Source organism: Lissotriton vulgaris, chromosome 4_1 (assembly GCF_964263255.1).
Source record: "Lissotriton vulgaris chromosome 4_1, aLisVul1.2, whole genome shotgun sequence".
Lineage (NCBI taxonomy): Eukaryota > Metazoa > Chordata > Amphibia > Caudata > Salamandridae > Lissotriton > Lissotriton vulgaris.
The window spans coordinates 1400264693-1400291913 of record NC_141691.1 but is presented as its reverse complement, the minus strand read 5'-3'; the positions used below and the strand labels follow the sequence as shown (position 1 = coordinate 1400291913).

At 49.9% G+C, this 27221-nt stretch overlaps 1 protein-coding gene across 1 annotated transcript in view; it reads left to right on the top strand.

The window, feature by feature from the left end:
* OSBPL1A (oxysterol binding protein like 1A) overlaps positions 1-27221 on the top strand; it is a 2145795-nt gene that overhangs the window by 1824704 nt on the left and 293870 nt on the right. Inside the window, exon 25 of the mRNA XM_086965647.1 lies at positions 22983-23099. Within this exon, the coding sequence (XP_086821773.1) occupies positions 22983-23099 (117 nt within the window). The remainder of the gene's footprint in view (positions 1-22982; positions 23100-27221) is intronic.

Sequence of the window (27221 nt, the reverse complement as noted above, 5' to 3'; positions counted from 1 at the left end):
TGATGTCAACCATGTTGTATTTAACCCAAACTTATATCAGTGTTGTATTTATTAATACATGCACAGAAAGGGAACCTTAGAGGTGCCCCCTGAAAAGCCACCAGCTGCTGGTGTGCTGACTGACTGTTTTTCGCCAACCTGCCACCAGAGACAAGTTTCTGACCCCCAAGGGTGAGGGCCTTTTCTCTCAGGAGGCCAGGCGTCAAGCTAGCTTACGTAGAGGATGCTTACACCTATGCCCACAGGATGACCAGCTGTTGGAACTGGCACTGTCTGGTTGGCTAGGACGAGGCCCCCAGCCAGGCAGAACCTACCACTCGTCAGAGGCAGGTGATTACACACACTGTATAACCTGTGTTAACCTTTGAGTAGCATAGCACTGAGCAGTCTGGTTTACCACCGAGGCAATGTGTAAAGCATTGGCAGAGCACACTCCATTAATACTTTGAGTGTTACATTAGAGACTTTACACGCGATGTATGTAAATAAGGTTTTTATTCAGCACACATAATACTCAACACAAAATAAACAGCATGTATTTCTGGGCATAAATCACATTGGGAATTATTGCTTGCAGTACTAGGCCCAGCCATATTCAAATGACATCAGTAATATGCACACTTGCGAAAGATCAAATTTACACTCCCCCTCCTCCCCACCCTCCCCCAGCAACCTTATGCGGTGCAATACGTTGTCCATTGTTTACCCACCCTAGCAGTTCTTCTACTACAGTAGCACACAGTTATAAGATGCTCCACAGGTCACAACAATATCAGAAATATGTACGTGCAACAAATTATAAAACTTTTTAGCAGCACCACGGGCTGAGGCCGTGCTGATAGAATCAATCTCAAACGTGATGCTAGTTTGGCAAGAAATCAACATAACAGGCAAACCACCATCAAGTGTTGTGAATCGCAGGCGGTTCCCCACTGTTACTCCCCCAATACACAAACACTGCACCGCTACGTGGTGCAACAGATATCTGACAAGTCTGTACGGAAGCGCTTGCACAAATACGCATTCAGCACCATAATGAGGTGCACTGATACCAGCAGGTCAGTTGGTTACACACTACATACCCCATGGTCCCAAGACTTCCTCCAACTCACGCAGACTAGCCTACACCCACAGATTGGAGACACCCCATCCTCCCCCCAGACACTAGCCCGCACATGGCTGAAGTCCTTTTTAGTCAGTGTCCCAGGAAGCAGGCTGGGTAGGCAGCAAGGTCAGTTAGGAGGCAGTCCGCAAAAGGGGTCTGACAACCACTCAAGAAGTTCACCCACTGGATGCAGAGCAGACACGGGCCGAGGTCCATAGACAGTCATGCCAAAAGGGTTTCCATGGCCCTCTGGCACCAGCCAAGGACTGCAAAGCACAGGGGGTCACAAGGTGGATGAATGGAGAATGAAGCGGGGGGGCTTCCGGAAAGAGGAGGCACCCCATCAGGTAAACGTTGATCCGAGTCGCACCCTGGCAATACGGGTACAGTGTCAGGTGCGCAATGATGCAGGTTGCACTGGACCGTTCCGGTTACACACAACGAAGAGTTGCAAAATTTGTATCTCCTTGGAAATGAGGTGCAATGTCTGGTGCAAGTTGATGTTGGCCGCACCAGACAGCTCTGGTTTCGCACACAATGTAGAGTTGTAAATTCCCTGTCTGCCTGGAAATGAGGCACAACGTCTGGTGTCACACACACAAGCGTACGTTCAGCAATGCTTCACGAGGTAGAATGAGGCACTATTACGATTACACCCTCAAGAGTCGCAACCTGTGAATCTGACACCGCACTGTACAAGGATGCATTCTGCGTTACACACGATAGAAATTTGGCTCAATCGTTGAAGCGAGCTACATGGGTCCCACAACCGGTGAATCTGCTCACCACCTACGAGATGTTTATGCGTGCCAAGTTCTTCAAGGTGCGGGGGCCATTTGCCTTAGTTGCAGCCCAGATTTCGGGCTCTGCACAAGGCAATCTGGTCTCCAGGCACAGTTCTTAGTTTCATGCCAACCTACCAGTTGGAATCCAGCAGACCATGTGGTCACTTGCGAGGGCTCCGCGCTCCAGATGTCACAGCTTGAATGTATGGGTCCCTCTTAGGAGATCCTTGATGTGCCTGACACCTCTGAGTGAACAGATGGCCATTTCAGGGTGCCACACAGCAGCAGGCAGTTCAGCCAGGCCAGCCACTATTCCGGAAGAGCACACGGTCCCTTTTAATGGCAGTAATCCTCCTTGTGGACAACAGTCATCTGGCAATGTGCACTACCTTTTCCAGGTTCTCAGGTCCTACATCCCCACGTGTGTATCTCACCCCGTGCTGAAGCATGGCATCAGTAGTTATACTGGATTGTGCCTCAAACGTTGGGGGTGGTTCAAAGGCTCACCCTTTCAACCACAGATGTGTCCTCTAAATTTCAGTCCTGTCTGCCATGAGGTCATGGAATGCAGATCTTTATCTTTAGTGGGGATGTGATCTGGCTCAAGAGGCCAAGTGTCAAAACATCTTCCTTCAATTTCTCCAGCCGGCCTGTTAATGGTAGAGGTCTCAAGAATCCAAGAATGGAGGTCGGGGTACGCACTCCTGATTGTGATGATGAAATTTTAACAAAGTAGTTGGTGCCCGTGGGGTAAAACCCTCTGTACTTGGGTAAAGTTTGATGCGTGGATGCACTGATCTGTCAAGAAAAGTGTCTCCCCAGAGCACTCTGTTTCAAAAGCGTTTCAATAAAGTTCAAATAAAGGTGCAGTGCATGTAGATCAGTTTCAAAGTTATTCTTTACTTGTGCATTTTTATATATAACAAACATTGTTATATATTATGATATGCACAAAAGTGTAAAGATTTGTTTTTTGAAACTGTACCTTGTTATCAATGTTGCAGGATTGTACAGGGCCTCCGAGGAAGGGCTCCGCCCGAAATGCATTGGGCCAATGAGTTAAAACACTTGTAAATAATGAGAAGAAATATATAAAAAAATGCACAAGTAAAGAATAACTTTGAAACTGATCTACATGCACTGCACCTTTATTTGAACTTTATTGAAACGCTTTTGAAACAGAGTGCTCTGGGGAGACACTTTTCTTGACAGATCAGTGCATCCACGCATCAATGGTAGAGGTCTGTCATTCCACTTGTATGCCCAGTGGTTTATAGCTGTCGCGGGGGAATGCCCAGATGTGTTCCCCCAGCCTCCAGTGTGGACTGGAGCAAAGCACTAAGGCACACAAAGAGTTTAGAGCACAGAAGGGCCCAATTTCTATAAGCGGCATATCAACGCGAATTGCAACGAAGCCACCTTTCCCACTGGGAAAAGTTGTCGCTGCAAATCCAATGATATGAAGAACAGTGAGGCTGCTCCACTACAATTGCAGGCTGAAGTGATTTCAGCCATTTCCCCCTGTTAGCATATGGGGAGAGCAAACTTCATAGGCTTTGAAAACCCGCATGGGTAGTCCTCGCTACCTGGGCAGGGGACAAACATATGTACCTGCCCTGCTTTTTACCTTCCACTCGCTTCACCCCTTAAATTTTACCCTCCTGGTACTCAGTAGAAGTAAAAGGTCCACTTACACAGGCCAGTCTGAGTAAACGTGCAATAGTGCGCATCAGCCTGCAATGCAGGCTGGATATGGAAATAGGAGCAACATACCTGCCTGCAATGGCAGACTGGACATTCTTTAAGAGCACCATTGATGCAAAGCGTGTACCAGCCTGCAATGGCAGGCCTGACACACTTGCAACCCCTGATGAGCACCACTTCCTCACTTGTAGGAAGGGTGCACGCACTTTCGCACTGCACTTACAGTGGGAAAGTGCTGCAGGACCTAACAAGAGATTTAAAAATACTCGGGAGGAGAAAGCAACATTTTTGGGAAAATGCTACCTGAAGGGTTCAGGTCGATCACCTGCAGATTAACATTCCAGGACAGGGTTGCTTCAAAGAGCTCACCGCATTTGCTATGCGAATCTGGCTTCTCTCAAAGGAGAAGAAGCTGACTCCTTCTGTCCAGGGCCCTTTGACACCTGGACAGCCAGGAAAATTAGCTAGTCAAATAGGCGTGTCTACCATCAGGCCAGTACCACCCCTAAGGTGGGCTACCTGAAATGGATGCAACTTTTCAGAGTTAGCCATTTTGGTGATGGCAAACTTAGAAACTCTAGGACAGGGTAATGCCCATTCCCCACAGGAAGTGGATATAAAGGGGGTGTATTGACCCCAGGGGTAGGTGGCCCATTGGCAACTACCTTACACTCCCCAAACGCCCCTAAATACAGATCAGATCCTGGTGACATACAAAGGAGTAGGACACTGGAGAGCCACAAAGGCAAAGACTGAAGAAGAGCAACTGACTTGGCACCTGTCTGTCTGGCTGTCTGCTGACCCCTTTGAACCTGCGCCAAAGGCATCACGTCCTGCAGCAGTTGTGCCTCCAAAGCCTGGAAGGAATGCCTGCCTTCAATAAAGACTCAAGAACTTCATTGGACCACATTATCTTCAACGTGGCTGGGAAACCCAACTGAGATGTGGCTCCTAGTGATCTTAATTCGTGAATATATTTGCCCAACTCCCATTGCCTGTCTTCAGTGACCCTAGATATGTCCAATCTAATTTTGAAAGACCACTCTTCCTTTTGTAGTTATCTGCTTTAATGGCTTTGGCTAGAATTCTCTCCTTGAGGTCATAGATTGTAAAATGTATCTGAAAGAAACAGTTAGTTATAGATTCCTTACCTTAGAATATCCCCCAGGCGACAGACTGGATCCGGAAAGTTTTTCGTCAGCATTACCCCTGCGCGTCGGTCGACTCGTTGGCGTTGTGGTTGCCAGGATGATGTCGCGGAGCTTACTTAGACACCGCCCTCACGCCCTGACGTCAGTTCTTTCTTTTTCCGCGCCAGCAAGCGCAGATCCGGAGAGAGCGGAACCACAAGTCATTTTTTGACTTACTTTTTGTGACTTTTTGTTGACTTCTTTTCAAGTCTTACATCGACTCCTTGTGCACAATGGATGCCCTGCTTCAAAGCCTGCGGTTCTTGTAACCGACTGATGTCGGTAACGGATCCGCACCGCGTGTGCCTATACTGCCTGGAATGCAACCACGGCCCCAAGTCGTGCTCCGACTGCCGGACCATGGCCCGAAGTCTTTGCGGAGTGGTCCCAAAATCTCCCCGGGGCCAGGCAGTCGGCTCTGCGTCGGTCGACTTCCCGGTCACGTGGGAGGTCACGGGATCGATTACGGAGCCATCATCACTGCTCGTCGAAGCCTTCGCACTCTGGGTCAGGTAAGTCGAAGCACAAAAAGAAGTCGAAGAAGCATCGGCGCTCTTCGACTTCCCTTCGTCTGTCATCTGACATGGCGAAGAGTGCGGGTGTTGCCACTCCCGCAGCTCCGCGTAAGGAGCCTTCAGGGTCCACTTTGGACTTCCCCGGACCGGGAGAGACCCCAGCCCAGCTTCGTCAATTTTATGATGGGATGCACGCCATCTTTAGGCAGCCCGACTCCACCGGTGCGCCTACGAGCTCTGCGGACTCTGCTGGGGGCCCTAGGCCTTCAACACTGGCTTCTCCAGCCTAGGCTCCAAAGGGCCCCCTTGGATCCAGGCCTGGATCTGGATCGGCAGCGGTTGACCTCGTGACACCTCCACCGGTGCCAATTCCACCAGCATCACATCCGCAGCCGGCTGGCCCTCCAGCCGACGTCGACCCTGGCTTCCACCCTTATTTGGAAACGGAGCCGGACCGGCGTCGCCCGCCTACAGCTCCACCTGATAGGGAATCCAAGAAGCTGGATCAACTTGGGAAGAAGAGGTTTTCTTCCTCCAGCTTGGGACTGCGGTCAGTAAACACTGTATGTCTATTGGGCCGTTAATCCCATTCTGTGTGGGATATTTTGACGCAAGTGGTCCCCTCAGCATATCCCGGGCCATGCTCTCCCGTGCTGTCGCTTAGGGGCTGGATACCGCTGACGCACCGGGCAGAACGATTTCCACGTCATTAGCCATTTGGCGCTACGCCTGGTTGCGTTCGACTGGGTTTTCCCGGGTTGTACAATCCACACTTATGGGCATGCTCTTTGATGGCCGTCGCCTATTTGGTGACAAGGAGGCAGACAACGCGCTAGAGCGCTTTAAGGACTCTCGAGCTATGGCCAGGTCCTTGGCCTCTCCACCACCCATCCTGCGCAGTCTGCCTTTCGTGGCTATGGAATGGGTGCCCCACTACATCCCATCCAAGAGCCACAGGCCAGCACAGGCTGTTCAGCCCTAGCGCGGCCGGGGACCTGGGAACCACTGTTGGGGCCAGGGAACCGGCCAGTCCACCTCAGCCCCCTCTGCATCAGCCTCCAAATCCTCCTAGTGTGACCTTCCAGGGCCACCAAACGCCAGTGGGCGGCAGGATCCGCCATCGCCTCCCCTACTGGCGTACCATCACGTCAGACAGGTGGGTTCTGCAGATAGTCCGAAGGGGCTACTCCCTCCCCTTCGAGACAACCCCTCCCTCCATGCCACCTCAGTACCATCGCATGTCGGAGGATCACCTGGCACTTCTCCAACAGGAAGTTTCAATCCACTTGACCAAGGGGGCCATCAAGCACGTTCCTGTCCCAGAAGTAGGTCATGGTTGCTATTCCCACTACTTTCTGGTGCCCAAGGACAAAGGCCTGCGTCCTGTCTTGGATCGCAGGAACGTCAACCACTACCTCCGGAAGGAGAAGTTCAAAATGCTGACGCTCGCCCTCTTGTCTGCCCTCAACCCTGGAGACTGGTTGGTAGCGTTGGACTTGCAGGATGCCTATTTTCACATCCCTGTCCTGCCGGCCCACCAGCATTACCTTCAGTTCACGGTAGGCCACGAGCACTTTCAGATTTCCGTGCTCCCCTTTGACCTTACCAGCGTCCCTTGGAGTTCACAAAAGTGATGGCGGTGGTCGCAGATCATCTGCGCAGATTAGGGTTTCCAGTCTTCCTCCTAACGTGATGACTGATTGTTGAAGGCGGGTTTTCCCCAGGCAGTCATCTTCCTCCTCCAGACTACGGCCGACCTCCTGCCATGGTGTTCTCCATCAATGTGATAAAGTCACACCTGAGTCCCTCTCATACGCTCCTTTTCAATAGAGCAGTTCGGGACACAACACAATTTCGGGTTTATCCTCCCAAACAGCGAGTCCGGGATATTCGGGCTATGATTCCGATCTTTCAGCCTCTATCCCGGGTTTCAGTCCAGATGACCCTGAGGCTGCAGGGCCTCATGGTCTGCATCCTGCTGGTTGATCATGCCAGGTGGCATATGTGGACTCAGCAGTGGGACCTGAAGTTCCAGTGGGCGCTGCATCAGGGCAATCTGTCCATTTGCGTCCAGATCTCGGAGGACACTGCACGACAATTGCAGTGGTGGCTCACAAACCAGGAGTGGGTCAACGGCAGATCCCTCTCCCTTCCCCAACCAGATCACCAAGTGGTGACAGACTCATTCCTTCTGGGATTGTGCGGCTACATAGGAGAGGCGGAGATCAGAGGCCTCTGGTCTCTGGAGGAGTCTGAGCTCCACATCAACCTTCTGGAGCTTTGGGCGAACCATCTTGCACTGACGGCATTCCTTCCCTCTGTCCTGGGAAGAGTAGTGCAGGTGTTCACAGGCAATACCACCACCATGTGGTACTGCTACAAACCGGGTGGGTTGGGGTCGTGGACCCTATGTCAGGAGGTCCTGCACTTCTGGACATAGTTGTAACATCAGGGCATATCTATAGTGGTTCAACACCTGGCAGGTTCTCTTAACGCCAGGGCAGACGAACTCAGCCGCAGGTGCATGATGGATCACGAATGGCATCTTCACTCCGGTGTGGTGCAAGGTCTCTTTCTACAGTGGGGAGAGCCTTGGTTGGATCTATTCGCCACCAAAGAGAACGCACAGTGTCAGCAATTCTGCACGTTGGAATTTCCAAGGCGGCACTCGCTAGGCGACACTTTTCGTCGCGAGTGGAGTTGCGGTCTTCTAAACACCTTTCTGCCTATACCACTATTGCCCAGAGTGCTGAAGAAGATCAGGCGCACCGGGCCCAAGTCATTCTTGTCGCCCCGGACTGGGCAATAAGAGTCTGGTATCCCAAGCTGCTCAAAATCGATCCTCCGATCAGACTGCCTCTTCTGGAGCAACTTCTGTCGCAGCAGCAGGGGACGGTCCTCCACCTGAACTGGTCCAGCCTCAGCCTCCTTGCATGGAGATTGAGCAGCGGCAGTTGATGTCATTTGACTTGCCTCCCGAAGTCTGTGACGTAATATTGGCAGCCAAGCGTCCCTTAACTAAGACGGTATACTCCTGCCGATGGAACAAATTTGTAACAAGGGGCGCAGCAAAGGCTGTGGATCCCCTTTCTGCCCCTCTTTCTGAGGTTCTCTTGTTCCTCCTTTCGTTGACCCAGCAGGAGGCACTAACAAGGGCTATCTTTCGGCCATTTCTGCTTTTCTATGGCTTCCTGATCAGCCTTCTCTCTTCACGTCCCCGGTTGTAAATCGTTTCTTAAAAGGCATCACTCATCTCTTTCCACCTATTCCCTTTGTCATGCCTCAGTGGGGCTTGAATTTGGGTTTGACCTATTTGATGTGCGCTCACTTTGAGCTGCTTCACAACTGTACTCTACGCCTCTTAACTCTTAAGACTGCATTCCTGGTAGCCATCACATCTGCCAGAAGAGTGAGTGAGCTCCAGGCTCTTTCATCCAAACCTCTTTTTCTGGCTGTACATCCAGACAAGGTTGTCCTAAGAACTCGTCCATCTTTTCTTTCCAAAGTGGTCACCTTCTGTCACATCAGGCAAACCATCACTTTGTCCACCTTCTTTCTGCCTCCTTCTAAAGAGGAAGAGAGGCTCCACCGTCTTGACCCAAAACGTACGCTTTCCTTTTATCTGGATCGAACAAAACAGTTCTGGGTGGATGACCAGCTCTTTGTTGGCTACGTGGGCGCATAGAAAAGTCGGGCCGTACACAAGCTGACCATCTCTAGATTGGTTGTTTTGTGTATTAAAGCCTGTTATTCTCTGGCTAAAAAGGAGCCTCCAGTGGGGCTACATGCCAATCCACTAGTGCGACAGCAGCCGCTACTGCTTTGGGACGAGGATTACCAAAGCAGTGTCAAGCAGCTACATTGGTTTCGCTGCACACGTTAACAAAATACTACTGCCTGGACAGCCAAGTCCGGAGAAACTGCTTCTTTGGCCGCTCTGTTTTCCAGGGCTTTCTGGTGTGATCTTGGTTCGCAGACCCACCTCCGGGGTTGGTATTGCTGGGGTAACTATTCTAAGGTAAGGAATCTATAACTAACTGTTTCTTTCAGATGAACTAGTTACTTACCTTCGGTAACGATATATCTGTAAGAAACTTAGGTTAGTTATAGAACCCATCCTCCCCGTTCTCCAAACTGATTTCTAGGGTGCAACAATGGTCAGTGTCTTGCATGGCTCTGCGTTCCTGGCGCGGAAAGTCCTGTACAGAACTGACAGCGTGCAAGGGTGGCATCTAAGTAACCTCTGCAATGTCATCCCAGCAACCACGACGCTAATGATGTACACGGAGCCGACCGACGCGCAGGGGTACTGCTGACGAAAAACTTTCCGGATCCAGTCTGATGTCTGGGAGATATTCTAAGGTAAGAAATCTATAACTAACCTATGTTTCTTACAGATATATCATTACCGAAGGTAAGTAACTTGTTCATTAAGATTTTCCTTGGGGCCTTTCTAGCAGGAGTTTTACGAAAGGGGTCTCGAACACGTTGTATATCTTCCTCAAGCACCCTTGTCTCTAGAACCAGAAAAAACTCCTTTAGTAATTCTATCATGGCCTTCCTCATGTTGTCCCCTTTAAAACTTTCTGGGACATTCAACACCCTTATATTGTTTCCGCCAGCATTGTTCTCCAGGACCTTGATCTTCTCTTGCATGTCCATTTTGCTCGTTTTAAGGGAGAGAATTTCTTTTTTCTTTTTTTCTACCTCTTTGTTCAGCTTTTCCACAGAGACTTCTATCACCTCCAATCTGTCTACTAAGGAGTTTATTTTTGTTACCAGGTTCTTGCACACCTCCTGAATGTTTTCCTGGTTCCTCTCTGAAGTATCAAACATTACTTTGATGTCACTGAACATGGAGGTTATCATTTCTTCTACTCCTGAGTGTATTCCTCCTTCTGTCTGCTTAATAAGTTCATGGAACATCATAGGACCCTTATCCTGAGGTCGTTCCTCGAACTCCCTTTCTGCCACCGCCTGAAATCTATTTGGGGTCTCCAAGTTTGTGCATGAATGAATTCCCTCATTTCCTGCCTTACCTATTCGGAGCTGATCTTTTATGGCTGGTGCCCTTCTATTTTTACACTCTTGTGACGTTGAAGGTGGAGATAGATTAAGATGGGCCCCTCCAGGAGACTGCACTTTGAAGTATGACCTCTGGAAGAGCGTCATTTTAACACTATCCACTGTTATTCCATTCCGCCCTCCCTCTTTCAGTGTTCTTCTATCTTCTAACAGATTACTCAGTCTAGTCCCTGGTTGAAGCAGGACAGGGATAACCTGTTCTATCTGTACTAGTGGGGCTTGCTCTGAGGCTGCTGAAGTCCCTATGGTTTGTTTTTTCCTCAGAGTGTATCTATTTACCTGCCCCCCGTAGTCCCTTCCAGCCTCCTTACCTCAGTAGAGTGTTTCTTTACTTCAAGGTTGCATGCTTTCTTCTCTATAACTGGAGACTTAAACACAGCTCCATCGAGTTTCCTCCCGCCTTTCCCCTTTGTCAGAGTCATATGGGACTTCCCATTTTCTAGTGAGGTTACCTTTATTTTATTTGTATCAGGGAGTCTCACTGGTTTGCTGCTCTTGCTATGTTTCTTCCTCTGAGAGACTCCGCTCTCTCTGCCAGCCTTTTTGCTGCACAACCGCTTGAATTGCACTGCCGGGTATGCCCTGGAAACAGATCTTTGCAGAAACTCGCCGATCACAGGAGAGCTGCGCTGCTGCTTCAGCCCACACTCTGCTCTCCGTCGGAGCCAGACAACCGTGGCAGCCAAGGCCTCCCTCCGCGATGCCTGCTCTCACACAACCCCCGCATCCACAATGTATCAAGGGACCGGTGGTGCCCCCATCGAGAAACCAGCTCTTAGCCCCATGCCGTCGGGACCGCCGTTACCCACTGCGCCACACACCGTCGCTGTACCACCAGAAGGGTAAGAGAGAGCTCTGACCCGCTTCAGCCGCCGGCGCCTTGTTTCCCCCAAAACGCTTTTGGTTGTGATCTATGCAAAATATCAAATACCCATAGGAAGTGGAAAGTATGATTGAGCAACTTAAAGCACACCAAAAAATATGAGTTTCATAGATATCGGAGGGGAAGGAGAGCTCGATAGGGTAGCCTCCTAGTAGGTCACCCGATGACATGTGGGAGGGTTCCCCTGGGTGGGAAGGTGGGGGGGTCACCATCACAAAGGAAAGTCTGTATAATATTTAGCATAGGGTGTTGGAGCATGTGGGTAAAAAATAAAGTTCTCACTGCTGAAGAAAAGAGTTGTATGGCTAGCAGGGACTCAGTTTATAGTCCCATTTTTCATATATTCTTAGACTGAACAATGATGGACTGACCCACCAAAAGATAAGACCCTAAGGATATTATCCTGGAACGTTAATGGTCCTAGAGTTGTTAGCAGACGAAGACATTTTTGGGAGTATTGGAGATTATTAAGTAGTGAAATAAAAATAATACAAGAGACACATTTACTAAAAGAAGAATGGGCGAACATCTTAAAAGGGTAAAAGTGGGTTGAACTTTATGTATGTACAAATCAGGAATGTTATATAAAAGAAGTGGCCATTCTATAAAAAAAATCTATAGGTGCAACGTTGGGGGAATGTACGATAGATAGAAGGGGAATGTAGATTGTAGTCAAGGTTAAACTATATGGAAATTGGTTTGCCCTTGTATGGTATTACGAGCCAAACATTAATGATACGAAGCCTCTCCAGGAGTTATATAAACTCTTATTGGATATAAATGTACCTATTATACTGGGTGGTGATTTTAATGTTTTGATTGACCCAGTTCTAGATAAATCCTCATCTAGAAATACAGTTAATACCTCTTATAAAACGAATAATGGAGGATTTAGATCTGACTGATATTTGGAAGGAAAAAGGCAGCAAGGATAATAGATTCACCTTTAAAAATAAAAGAAACAAACATTCTTAAAGAAATTATTTCTTTCTGGTAACTAGTAGGATTGGAAATAAAGTCATGAAATTGGATCATATAGAAGATTTATCAGACCATTCAGCCAGAAGTTTGGAATTGAGCTAGGCTCAATCCCCTATACAGAAGAGATGGACCCTAAATCAAGTCCTGCTACTCAAGGTTGAATTAGTAGAAATTTTAAATAAAGAAACTAATGAATTTTTTCAGATCAATAAGTCTTCAGCCCTTACACACGTTGTTTGGGATACCTATAAAGCTTTTGTAAGGGGGAGATTAATTAGTCTCTCTATTGCCCAGAGTAGGAAGGGGAAAGCCAAGATTGGGAAACTGTAATCTAATATAGCTAGGCATTCTAAGGAATTGGAGAACTCCCTAAATGTTCAGGACCAGGACCAAGCACAGTCTGAATTGCAGGATGCTAAAAATTGCTGGTCAAGCTTCTTGGAAGATGGAATTAGAAAACAATGAGAGGCCAGTAAGACATCTCACTATAAATACGGGGAGGGCTGCTGGAAATTGTTGGCATGGAAGATCAAAACAGAATCCTATAGAAATAACATTGCAGAAATCCTAGACCCCAAGACAGGTAAAATGTGCAGGGATGACAAAGAAGTGGAAAGGGCTTTTGAACTTTTTTTTAAAATGTGTACAATGAGGACACAGTAGTAACCGAGGAACAATTGCTAAATTACTTTGAGGAAATAAATACTGCTAGATATCCCCCAACCTCAAAAGAAAATCTTTGTTCAGAGATAAGTCTGGAGGAAGTAAGAATGTGAATTGATAAACTGAAAAATGCCAGCCCAGATAATCTTCCCAATGAAGTATATAGGATCTTAAAAGAGGTACTGGCATTGTGATATAGGGAGATGATAAATGTGGCCCTCTTAGAAGGAAACTAACTTCCACGATTAGTATGATTTTAAAATCAAACAAGAACCCAAAGTTATGTGAGTCATACAGACCGAAATCTCTCTTAAACTACGAATACAAGATCTATACTCAGATTTTAGCTAAAAGGTTGGAGAGGATTATAGAGAATTTAATACACACCAAAAGACCAAAAGGGATTTATTAGAGGGAGACAACTACATGACTTGACACATGGAGCTGATTGGAGCAATAAACTTGACTATAGGAGAGAAAATCCCTTGACGGTCCTTACTTGTGACACACCCAAAGCTTTTGATAGGGTCAGATGGCCCTATCTACACTTGGTAATTAGACAATAGGATTTGGGAGAGAAATTCTCTAGAGGGATATTAGCTATTTATAGAAATCTTACTGCTAGAATTCTAGTAAATGGGAACCTAACAGGGGAAATACCAATCAAGACGTACACGTCAGGGTTGCCCCCGGTCACCTCTTTAACATGTATATTGAACACTTGACAAATGAAATAAGATTGAACCTAAATATCAGTACATTCAGATGTAGACGCTGTGGAAAAAAAGATGGGTCTATATGCGGATGATTTATACTAGTGATATCGAAAGGTCTCTCCCAGAGATTCTGAAAACCTTAGAGGAGTTTGGGAATGTATCAGGCTACTCAGTTAACAATGAAAAGACGGAAATTATGGAGTGGAATACGCATTGCTCTAGCCCTTTACTGAAACAAGAACTTCATTGGAGTAGCAAATGGCTCATCTGCATTCCTGCAGGCTCCCCAAGAAGAACCGTGAGGACTCCGGCATTCCCCAAAACCCCACGCCGCCAAGCACCACTTCACCCGAGCCTCCAGCTCCGGTCGAAGTAGGACAATGGTGTCAGTGTGGTCCCCAATCCCTCAAGAGACCGAGTCCGCTATGGACTCACCCCTCGTGAACTCCCGGAGGTCACCTGCAGACTCTGTTTGTAGGCCCCCACAACCACGAGTGCTCCTGGACGAAGAAATCCAACACTACAAAAACCCTCTGCACCCTGCCACCCCAGCCCAAGGAGAAGAGGACCACCGGTGTCCCCAAGTACCCTAGCATCACAAGAAGTGAGCCCTTTGCGTGATTCAACCTGACTGGCCTCCGAGTCAGAACCTGCAGCCTCTTTTCATGAAGACCGATCCCCATTGACTAATATTGGGCACCCAACGCTGTATTGTATCCCTACACTCAGCCACCCTAGTACCGCTGGAGGTAACCTGCTGGTTACCTTGGACCTTGTCCGATCCGCTCCTTAAGTCCAGGAGATTGGTCTCATAAGTCGCTGTACTGTACCTAAATGCTGTACCTGTTTTTTCTCTCCTAGGATAACAAGTATCGACTTTTTGAAAAGCAACGTACTTCTCTTGCAAAACGTACATACCTAATTCATTCTGGTGCCTAAACGTATATAAACTACTATTTTTATAGCTTGGTATGGATCTCCTTATTGAATTGTGCGCATCATTTATTGACTATTGTGGTATTAGCAGATGTCTACCACTCCTCTCTGATAAGCCTAAGGCTACTTGACCACACTACCCCCTAAAAGAGCACCTTGGGATTGCTAGAGCAAGCCCCTGTCCTCTCGTAAGGGAACCCCTAGACTCTTTGCACGATATACCTAATTTTGGTATATCCTATAAAAAGCCTGCTTCCTACAATGGACTTTAATTGCTCCTGTATGAGTAAGGGGGAGGACGACATGTGACGCCCAAGTTCTGTAAGTGTTTTTCAGTTTATTTCTTTTTTATTATTAATGGAAAATCTTTCATTAAAGATAAAAAAATAATGTTTCTTTTGACAATGAATTCCAAACAAACGCTTGTAATAAAATATACAGAGGGACTGGTTTTGTTTTAAAGCTAACAGTGTCATCTATTAAAATAATTTGTAAATATTTCAAAATCAGAATCCGACACTTACATTTTGAATTTGCTTTCATGAGATCAAAAGTGTTGGAATGTCCCAGCGAGACTTCGACTGGTGCAATTAAAGATCCTTCATAGAACTTATCTTACTGGTACCCAACTGATACACATGGGTGGGCTGACAGACGGCTCTTGTAGGAGAGGATGCACACAATTGGGCACATTCATACACATCTTATGGCACCGTGATCAAATCCAAGAATATTGACACAAAATTCACACGATCATTAGTGAAGTGTTTGGGGTAGACCTTCAACCGGAGGCACCTAGGTGCCTCCCAAATATCTGGGAACCTACCGACCTCAATGCCTACACAACAAAATGGGTCACACTTGGATGCATGATTGCCAAGGGAAATATCACACAGCTCTGGGGAGCCCTGCATCCGTCCACAGTCGTAGCTTGGGAACAGGATCTAGACTGGTGTATGTTGTGGGAGAAGACAGTCTATGTGGCTCGGGGCTGTCCCCGCAAATGGTCTAAAGTATGGGCCCCCTGGAACGCCTATCAGGGAGATATTTGTAAACCTGCACATGATGCTGCTCAAGATGACTCCCCATCCCTGTGAATTTCAATGAACTGTTACTATATTATGCATTATCTGATTGTACTGTAAACCAAAATAATTCTTTGATTTGTACCTTTGTATCTGAAAGAGACACGTTAGTGATAGATTCCTTACCTTAGAATATCCCCAGGCGTCAGACTGGATCCGGAAATTTTTGCGTAGCAATACCCCTGCGCGCTGTTAGGCGTCGTCTGCGGCTCCGCGTCCGTCGTCGGCGTCGTGAGCGCCGGGATGACGTCATCGGAGTATATAGACGGCGCCCATGCGCGCTGACGTCAGTTCTTCTTTTTTCCGCGCCAGCTAGCGCAGATCCGGAAGAAGCTCTACCCCCAGTCACTTTTTGACTGAAAACTTTTTGATCTTTTTGATCCTCTACTTAGTCGATTCTCGACTATCGGTGCCAGGGATGCCCGGGTTCAAGCCTTGCTCGAAGTGCGGCCGACTCATGTCGGTCACGGACCCCCATCGCCGGTGCCTGAAGTGCTTAGGCCTCGACCACGACGATCGAACCTGTGACGACTGCCGGGCCCTGACGTCGAAGGCTAGGCGGGAGCGGTCCCGCAAGCGTCTCGAGCTGAGGCAGTCGGCCCCGCGCCGCTCCAGGTCCCGGTCCCGGTCCCACGGGAGGTCGAGGGACAGGTCGCGAGGTCGGAGTCATCGACGCTCCGGGAGTGGTCACCGATCGTCTGGATCCAAGTCCTCAGGTAAGAGGCATGAGAGGTCGGAGCGCCACCATCGGTCCTCCGACCCGCCCCGACGCTCGCTCGATGCGGCCGGGGGTTCGGGCGACACCGCCCACGCGGCTCCGCGGGAGTCGCAAGCGTCGCCGCCTGCCCCACACCTTCGGGTCCCTGGGCACGGCGCGTCGCAGGAGGAGGTCGAGAGGTACCTCATGGCCATGAGGGCCCTCCCTCCTCAGTCGGTTCCCGTGGCGCCTTCGGGCCGATCGGCTCCGTCTGGAGGTCCTTCCGGGTCGGGCGCTTCGGCCCCGACGACGTCGGGTGCTTCGGGCCCGGCGCCGCTGGCGACTTCGGTCCCGGCGCCGCGCGACCTCGCTGGATCCGGCTCCGGATCCGGGACCTCGCCGGTCGACCTTACGACCTCACCGGCGCCGTCCCTTCAGGTGTCGTCCCCGGCAGCCGTAGTGGTTGCCGACCCCAATGCTTCCTACGGTCCGCCTCAGGCGTCGGAGGGGCGCCGCTGGGCGCCGATTCCGTCGGTCATCGGAGAATTCTATCTCCACGAGGAGGCCCTGGCTGTTCATCCTGGTCTCCAGGAGCTGGGTGACGAGGAGCAATGGGAGGGGTCCGAGGACCCTCTGGCACGTGATTGCCAGTCACATCAGGACTGGACATATGAGCTTGGGGAGGCCAGTGGTATTGACACCTCGCCAGACACTGGATTTACATCGCCCCCGACTGTGGCTTCGGAGGCGGGTTCTGCTTACAGCGTAGTGTTGACGAAGGCAGCTAAGGCCCTAAACCTTGAGCTCCCCGTCGCGGCCGTGAGGACTAATCTCCTCACTGAGGTGCTCAAACAGCAGTCCGGCTCCGCGGAGCCCCTTCTGCCGTTCAATGAGGCCTTGTGTGACGTTCTGCTGGGCACTTGGTCCAAGCCCGCCACAGGTCCCCCTGTGGATAGGAACGTGGCCAGACGCTACCGCCCGGCACCGGGCGACCCTTGCTTTTTGTCCACCCACCCCACCCCCGAGAGCCTGGTCATCCAGGCCTCCACTTCCCAGACCGCATTCCCGACGGCCCCGCCCGATCGGGAATCCAAGAGATATGAGCAGTTCGGGAAGAAGGTCTTCTCGTCTGTGAGCCTAGGGCTCCGGTCAGTCAACACCAACTGTCTCTTGGGCCGCTACACCCACACTCTGTGGGACACGGTTGCGGAGGTGCTGCCACAATGCTCTGAGGAGGTCAGGGCTAAACTCAGCCAAACCCTTGCGGACGGCCGAGATGCGGCACGATTTTCCATCCGGTGTGGGCTGGATACCACGGACTCACTGGGCAGGGCGATGGCAACGACGGTGGCGGTTCGACGCCACGCCTGGTTGAGGTCCGCCAATTTCTCGGCCGATGTCCAGGCCACTCTCCTGGACATGCCGTTTGATGGCCGTCGCCTCTTCGGCGACAAGGCAGACCATGCGCTGGAACGTTTTAAGGACTCCAGGGCCACGGCCAAGTCCTTGGGCCTTGCGGCCCCACGCCAGCAATCGGGTGCCTTTCGCTCCTTTCGTGGCCACGGAAGGGGCGCCCCACCACGGACCGTCAGCCACGCGCCGCAGAATGTTCAGCAACGCGGTGGCGGCCGTGGGAACCGCCGTGGCGGTGGTCGGGGCCAGCGGCGAGGCCAGTCCACACCTCCCTCAGCAGCCCCCGCCTCAAAACCTTCCTAGTCCGAGTTTTCAGGCCCATGTGACGCCTGTGGGAGGCAGGGTTCGCCATCACCTCTCCCACTGGCATACAGTCACTTCGGACAGGTGGGTGCTGCAAATTGTCCGAAGGGGTTTCTCCCTCCCCTTCGAGTCTTCCCCTCCATCCATGCCACCTCAATGCCACCGTGTGTCGGGGGATCACTTGCGACTTCTGCAAGGGGAAGTTTCGGCCCTCTTGGCCAAGAGGGCCATCGAGCGCGTTCCTGGGCCAGAAGTAGGACGTGGCTGTTACTCCCACTACTTTCTGGTACCCAAGAAGGGCAAAGGGGGCCTACGCCCTATCTTGGATCTGCGGAACGTGAACGGCTTCCTCCGTACGGAGAAGTTCAAGATGCTCACTTTGGCTCAGGTCCTGGCTGCCCTGGACCCAGGAGACTGGATGGTAGCGTTGGACTTGCAGGACGCCTATTTCCACATCCCCGTCCTGCCGGCCCACCGGCGTTACCTGCGGTTCACGGTAGGCCACGAGCACTTTCAGTTTACCGTGCTCCCCTTCGGCCTTACCAGCGCCCCACGGGTGTTCACGAAGGTGATGGCGGTGGTCGCAGCCCATCTGCGCAGGCAAGGGGTGTCAGTCTTCCCCTACCTCGACGACTGGTTGTTGAAGGCGGGCTCGCCCCAGACAGTCGTCAGCCACCTCCAGACTACGGCCGACCTCCTGCACTTGCTGGGGTTCTCCATCAATGTGCCGAAGTCACACCTGTGTCCCTCTCAGAAGCTCCTTTTCATCGGAGCGGTTCTCGACTCGGCGCAGTTTCGGGTTTACCCACCCGAGCAGCGGGTTCGGGATATTCAGGCTCTGATTCCTGTCTTCGGGCCGTTATCCCGGGTCTCGGTCAGGTTGACGCTGCGGCTTCTGGGACTGATGGCCTCCTGCATCCTTCTGGTGCGTCACGCCAGGTGGCGGATGCGGGCTCTGCAGTGGGACCTGAAGTTTCAGTGGGCCCAGCATCAGGGCAACCTGTCCGATCATGTCCTGATCTCGGAGGGCACTGCGAGACAACTGCAGTGGTGGCTCACGGACCGCGACTGGGTCAGTGGCAGACCTCTCTCTCTACCCCAGCCGGAGCACGTAGTTGTGACGGACGCGTCCCTCCAGGGCTGGGGAGGCCACATGGGAGAGGCGGAGATCAGAGGCCTCTGGTCTCCGGCGGAGTCCCGGCTCCACATCAACCTTCTGGAGCTGCGGGCGATTCGTCTTGCACTGAAGGCATTCCTCCCCTCTGTCAGGGGGAGCGTGGTGCAAGTGTTCACCGACAACACCACCGCCATGTGGTACTGCAACAAACAGGGCGGTGTGGGGTCGTGGACCCTTTGCCAGGAGGCTCTGCGCCTCTGGCAGTGGCTGGAACATCAGGGCGTGACTCTGGTGGTTCAACACCTGGCAGGTTCTCTGAATGCCAGGGCGGACGAACTCAGCCGCCGGTGCATGATGGATCACGAATGGCGTCTGAACTCGGACGTGGCGCAAGGTCTCTTTCGACAGTGGGGAGAGCCTTGGTTAGATCTATTCGCCACAGAAGAGAACGCGCAATGTCAGCAGTTCTGCGCGTTGGAGTTTCCAAGGCGGCACTCGCTCGGAGACGCTTTTCGTCGCGAGTGGAGCTACGGCCTGTTGTACGCCTTTCCGCCTATACCACTTCTGCCCAGAGTGCTGAAGAAGATCAAGCGCGACCGGGCCCAGGTTATCCTTGTGGCTCCGGACTGGGCTCGAAGATACTGGTATCCCGAGCTACTCAGCATGTCAGTCGATCCCCCGATTCGTCTGCCTCTTCGGGAGGACCTTCTGTCGCAGCAGCAGGGGACGGTCCTGCACCCGAACCTGTCCAGTCTCCACCTACAAGCTTGGAGATTGAGCGGCGGCAGTTGAGGCCATTTGACTTGCCTCCCGAAGTCTGTGACATCATTCTGGCAGCCAGGCGTCCCTCCACTAAGTCGGTATACGCCTGCCGGTGGAATAGATTTGTGGCATGGTGCGCAGCAAAGGCTGTGGATCCCCTCTCTGCACCCCTTTCGGAAGTGCTGCTCTTTCTTCTTTCCCTTGCCCAGCAGGGCTCTGCTCTGGGCACTCTTAAAGGGTATCTCTCTGCTCTTTCAGCCTTCTTGAGGCTACCTGATCAGCCTTCTTTGTTCAAGTCCCCTATAGTGAGTAGATTTCTGAAGGGCATCACACACATGTTCCCTCCTGTTCCCTTCGTGATGCCCCAGTGGGACTTGAACCTTGTTCTCACCTATCTGATGTGTGCTCCCTTTGAGCCACTTCATAACTGTCCTCTTCGCCTCCTTACGCTGAAGACGGCCTTCCTGGTTGCCATCACCTCTGCCAGGAGAGTGAGTGAGCTCCAGGCTCTTTCTTCTTCTCCGCCTTTCCTGTCTGTTCACCCTGATAAGGTGGTGTTGCGTACACGACCTTCCTTTCTGCCCAAGGTTGTCACGGCCTTCCACATCGGGCAGTCCATCACCTTGCCCACCTTCTTTCCGCCTCCGCATCCCTCGAAAGAGGAGGAGAGGCTCCACCGTCTGGATCCAAAACGTGCGCTCTCCTACTACTTGGACCGCACTCGCCAATTCCGGGTGGATGACCAACTCTTCGTTGGTTACGTGGGCGCGAAGAAGGGAAAGGCTGTACACAAGAGGACCATCTCCAGGTGGATCATCTTGTGCATCCAAGCATGCTACTCCATGGCGAGGAAGGAGCCCCCGGCTGGATTGCGGGCTCACTCCACTCGGGCCACGGCAACGACAACTGCCCTGGGCCGCGGTGTCCCCCTGCAGGACATCTGTCAGGCAGCCACGTGGGCCTCGCTGCACACGTTCGCAAGACACTACTGCCTGGACAGTCAAGTCCGGAGGGATGGCTTCTTTGGCCGTTCCGTCCTCCAGGACTTTCTGGTGTGATATTGGTTCGCAGACCCACCACCGCGGGGTTGGTATTGCTGGGGTATCTATTCTAAGGTAAGGAATCTATCACTAACGTGTCTCTTTCAGATGCACAAGTTACTACTTGTGTAACGATATATCTGTAAGAGACATTAGTTAGTGATAGATTCCTTACCGCCCTCCCATCCTCCCCGTTCTGCGAACCGATATTTAGGGTTAAGGTCATCCCCTTTCAGGGCCCTAGTTTCATGGCACCAGTGTTAGTTCTATCATGGCTCTGCGTATCTGGCGCGGAAAAGCTGTGTTATCAGAACTGACGTCAGCGCGCATGGGCGCCGTCTATATACTCCGATGACGTCATCCCGGCGCTCACGACGCCGACGACGGACGCGGAGCCGCAGACGACGCCTAACAGCGCGCAGGGGTATTGCTACGCAAAAATTTCCGGATCCAGTCTGACGCCTGGGGATATTCTAAGGTAAGGAATCTATCACTAACTAATGTCTCTTACAGATATATCGTTACACAAGTAGTAACTTGTGCGTCGAGACTGTTTAATAAAAAGATTTAATAAAAAAAAAAGTGTTGGAACGTGCAGCTAGAAACATGCTGAACGTCCAATATGTAGCAGCCAGACTAGTCGTCAACCTCCCATGCCAAGCACACATCACACCACACCTCAAGGAACTCCACAGGCTCCCGATACATAAACGTGCACACTTTAAACTCCTCACCCTTGCGTACAAAGCACTCCACAACACATACCCTGCCTACCTGAACAGACGATTTCACTTCCATCAACCTTCCAAACACGTCCTCTCTGCCGGCCTCTCACTAGCACACATCCAATGCATACACAGAAGCAGGACAGTGGGCCTTGCCTTCTCATATCTCGTCCCCAAAGCCTGGAACAACCTCCCACAACACAGCAGGGCCTCCTCCTCTCTTCATAACTTTCGCAAGATTCTGAACATCTAGTTTTCCGAGTGAGCCCTCCAGGGTTGACCTCACACGTGCTACAGAGCGTTTGGATACCTTCTCGGGTTATTTGTCCACTATAAAAACAATAACATAAAGTGGTATAAATTCCTGGAGCTAGTAGATCGTTAATACCATGCATTTTCTGAACCCAACCATATGAAGTGAAACTGCTTATTTATTAGATACTTTCTTGTGTGTATTTCATTCTGTGAAGAAGAAAGCTTGGTTGTAATGTTGCCTTTCAAAATGTGTGCCAGTGACAAAACTGCGTTCCTGTTTTTTTTAAATAAAAAACATATACAGTTTCACCTTTATATATCAGTCAATGGGTAGGGTTACAAATAGCATGTTGATCGCAGGTGGTTTCGAGGGGTAGAAAGCCTTTGGGAATATTGACCTATAAATTCATCAAGTCTCCATTTAATTTTAAGTCTTCGCAAATGTCAGAAAGTAAAGCAAGTTAGGTCATGACCGGCTAATTAAGTACTTATGTATGACTTTCATTGAGAGCCCGTAGCTGGAACGAATGGATTGGAAATCTAGTTATTCTATGCTATGAGGCAACAGCAGTAGGAAAGAAAAGTTGTTTCCACTGCGACGTGATTGTTTCCTCTGTGTTTTTCTGCCTTGTCCAAGTGAGTGACTTAACAGTAGGTTTATCACAGGGCAGGTGACTGAGTCAGGAGAGGTCATTTTCTGTATTGCTCCCCATTACTTCTCGACCCCTGTATAGCTATTGAAAGCAGGGGCAGATGATCTAGGGGTAGCGGGGTGAGGCTTACATTACACAAAGTTATAGATTAATGGGACTGGGTTTCACCTCGGGGTTTTGAGTGATGTCATAGACGACTCTAGCATTGCCCTCACTGGGTGTTTTATGTCACTTAGACACCCTCTGTAAATAAAAGATGAATAAAAAACATTCCAGTGATTCTCTGTTACCCATCTATAATTCTCTATTTCTTCTAAGCTAGAGGCTTTTATTTATACTCTTTAGGTCATGTAAGTCTTTATCTTGTAGACAGGAACTGCTGATGAACCAGATGAAATGCCGTTGCCGGATTCTGAAAGTGTGCATGTGATTCCAGGCAGTACTTTACTCTGGAGAATAACACCAAGGCCATCAAATTCTGTTCAGGTGAGACAAACATGTTTTTTCCTGAAAAAAAGAGATGCCACAGTCCTACCAATAATGATTGTTATGCTGTTCTGATCATGATTTTATGTTAACTAAATGTGCTTTTGGAATGTTTAAAAAATATTATTATTATAGATTTCCAAGATTACACTACAAATTCAAACTGAGTAGAATTGCATCTACAAATTATCCACCATGCACTTTCCATTTACATTGACAATACATAGATATTATTTCTAGTATCAAGATATATGGCAATTCAGCTGTATGTGCTACATATATTTAATAGCCACATGTTTTGCTTTTATGCCCCATCCACTACTTCCTGGTTCTCCCAGTTACAGTTCCATTCAATTAATTACCCCTACTTTATTCTCTTCACTCTGATTTCTGGTATTCGGTTTGGCAGTAAAAAATGGACATGTCCCCTCCATTCACCTACTTTTTTTTCTTTTAATCCCGATCCCTCAAGGGTCATCAAAGTATCTTACATCTGTCTTTGCCTGTGATATATAATGTCTCAAGGGGTCCCATATGTCCTCAGGGCAAGATGGGTTTTGGAGGTAGTCATCACTTATATTGTTACAGGACATCGGGTCTGATATGCACGGTTTGACTGTTAGTATTGTTCCTCTGCCCCAGCATATATCTACTCTCCTCTTCAGTAGCAAAAGCATCAGCGCTGTGAAGTGTGTAATCCTAACCAGCACTCCCTCTACATAGACTTGCAGCGTTCTTAAGGAGTAGGTGGCAGTAATACCTTCATCATCTTTGGCAGTTCTGCAAACACACCTTGTAAGTACCCTTTGCAGATTCGGACATTCCCAGACAGGGATTAGAAAATCAACTGAAAGACAGTGGCATCAGCGACCGCTCGGGTTGTGCTCTAGCCCTGGTTTACAGACTTTTATTGAGGTATGACATTACTGCTGAAGAAACCTGTAACATACTAATAGATGTCCAGTATCTGTGGATTTCACTGGTCTGATTGCAGCAGTGGCACCATTATTGATCTGATTGATCTCCTGTCTTATTGTGTCTGAGCAAGGCATGCTCATATTCGCTATTGTGTTGTAAAGGTAGGAAGTAGTATGTCTGAGTTGTGGGCTAACTATTAAATGAGTGAGCTCCTTCAGAACCACAGTTTCATCTGGATGCATGGTATACTATGTTTGCAGTGTGTGATTTGGCCTACAGTATAATAACATATCTAAACTAGAGACATATCCCAGTTCATTAAATTATTGTGTAGTCAAGAACATTATATTTGGGGTTATGTCTTATATTTTAGTGAGCCCCAGGCAACTAAATTGAGCACATGCTTTGAGTTTAGTCGACTGGGATTATCTAACATTGGAAGCCCTGGTGATTAAAAAGCTGTACTTCACAGGTATTGTTCCATGCGGTGCCACACCCATATAGGACGGGCCACTGTGTTAAATCTGTCAAGTTGGCCGTGCCGTCAAATGGGTAATCATGGTAGCTTATGGACAAGGAAATGCAATCGATATGTACATGGTTGGATGGTACCAGTAGTGGGCAAACTGCTTCGCTACCTTATAATAAACTTTGATGTCTGGTACTGCCAATCCTCCTTTAGCACAGGGGAGCGTCATTGTGTCCCTTGCCAGGCACAGTTGCTTACCTTCCCATATTAGCATGGTTAGAATTGAACTTACATTTTGGCAGAACAACGGTGGCTATGGTATTGGTATGTTACTGAATTAGTATTGTATTTTGGGAAGAAAGTTATTTGTTTTTCAAATCTATTCCCTTGAATATTGACAGCGGTAACTTTATTCATCAGTTTATTGAGTTCAGGAGCTTAGCTGTCAACCTGACATAGTTACATCTGATTACTGTGTCACAGCCCTTATGTATCTGAGAGAGACCTCTGGCCACAGATTCCTTACCTTAGAGTAATCTCCAGGCATCAGACTATTTCTGGAAATGATTTCATGAGTATTACCCCTGTGCCCCAGTAGGTGTGGTCGTTTGGCTCCATGTGGCATTGTCGGCGTCATCCGCACCAGAAGTGATGTGCTTGGTACCTAAATAGGCGCCACTCGACCACGCTTACCATGACAAGTTAGCACATTTCCGAAGAAGAACCACCCCCAGTATTTTTTTACTTTTTGTCTACAATTTTTTTAGACTTGTCTCCCGATGAGGCAGGCATGTCCTCAGAGAAGGCTAGTTTCAATCCCTTTGGTGCATGTCTCCAGCAAATGTCGGTGACTGGCCCACACATCTGTCTTTGGTGAATCAAGAGCAACCCTGACGCCAAGACTGGCGTCAATTGTCACGCCATGCACCCAAGGCCTCGAGGAAGTAGTCCTTCAAGCTCCTTGCTGCTTGATGTGTGACGCCGCAGCAGTCTTGATCCCGGTTAAGAGGAAGATTGCAGGATTGGTCATGGAGCCACTCCAATTTGGCTTTTCCCCATCTGTCAGTCATCCGATGAGACAAGAGAGTGTTGACCTATCTGGCCTGCCTCCATGGTTGAGCCTGTGACTGGGCCATCTCCGCACCTCCCTGAGTTTCCAGGAGCGGGAGCCCTGCTTTGTGAATTTAATGAAGCCATGCACCTCATATTTGGGTGGCCCATCACTTCTGAAGCGTCTTTAGGCCCCACGGGCTCAGGACCGGCCTCTACTGGTCTTATTCTGACAGATACACTCCGGCACCTGCCGAGCCCCTTGAATCCATTGATTGATCCAGAGCAGCGCCGATTGAGCCACCTCAACTTTCCCGGCTCCACTGCCGACGTACCCGGCGCCCACCAGCGGCACAGTCCCCATACTCATCCCGACTCTAATACATAGCCGGATGGGCAGCATCTGACGCAGACTGGGTACATACCACCAAGGCAGAAGCCTGTGTCCTATTCTGTTGGGCTATAACTTGGAGATTATTGGGAGGCATCACTAAACCTTGATGAATACCAGCCCCTAAATGTCACTGAGGACACCTGGTGTGAGGAGTTTAGGGGATGCCAGTGGACTGGACACCTCCCCAGGGACTGCAATGGAAATGGAGAAAGGAGCTTCATGTACTATGCTGGTGAGGAAGGCGGCAGACCTTCGGGTACCCACTGTGGCTGTCAAGGTGAACGTCTTGATTGAGGTGCTTCAACCGTGAGTCACCACATCCGATTCGCTCCTCCTATTTAACAAAACCCTCATGGACGTCCTACTTGGGGCCTGGTCTAAACCATGCATGGGAGATTCTGTGAGTAGGTTGATTGCCTGCTGCCATCACCCCCACCTCAGGGGACCCCAGTTTCCTCACAACACACCCAACCCCAGAGAGCTTGGTGGTCCAAACCTCCTCTTCCAAATTAAATCCTGGTGCATTCCCTACCACTTCCCCGGACAGGGAATCCAAGAGGCTGGATACGTTGGGACAGAAGATGTTCTCTTCCGCCAGACTGGCACTGCGGTTGGTGAACATCGCTTGCCTTTTGGGCCGATACTCCCATCACTCTAGGACTCAGTTGCACCTGTGGTCTTGGAGGAGGCCCCAGCCATACTCTCTAAAGCTGTTGCTGACGGAGAGACGCAGCTAAGTTCGCCATACGCGGTCGGCTGGATATGACCAACTTCCTAGGCAGAGTGGTTTCATTGGCGATAGCCTTATGGCATCACGCCTGGCTGAGGATGACTGGCTTTTCTGGCGTTGCCCAGGCCTCATTCATGGATAAACCCTCTTCGTCGAGAAGGCAGACTCAGCGCTGGAGCACTTCAAAAACAGAAGGTCTACGATCCATGAACCATTTCATGGCCCCTCGCCAACCACTGTCCACAGAAGCACTACCCGCCCTGCTGCCTGAGGAAGGGAGACTGGACCTGCTTCTTGAACCCAGAACAACCGGAGTGACTCCAAGGGCTAGCTGGCTGGCATTCTGTGTGAGCTATAGGGATAACCCAAGCTCCAGATATCTGTCCTGGGTCTGGTCAGCTGACCAGCCCCAACTGGACCTCCCTGTGCCTTACTTCTGCCCTCTACTGGAGTGAGTCCTGATCCCCAAGAAGTGCCTGGCAGATCCTGGACCCTTAGCTGGCATCAGATGCAGTTCTTTTTGCCCCGCTGACAGTTTCTTCAAAACCGTCACAGTGTGAC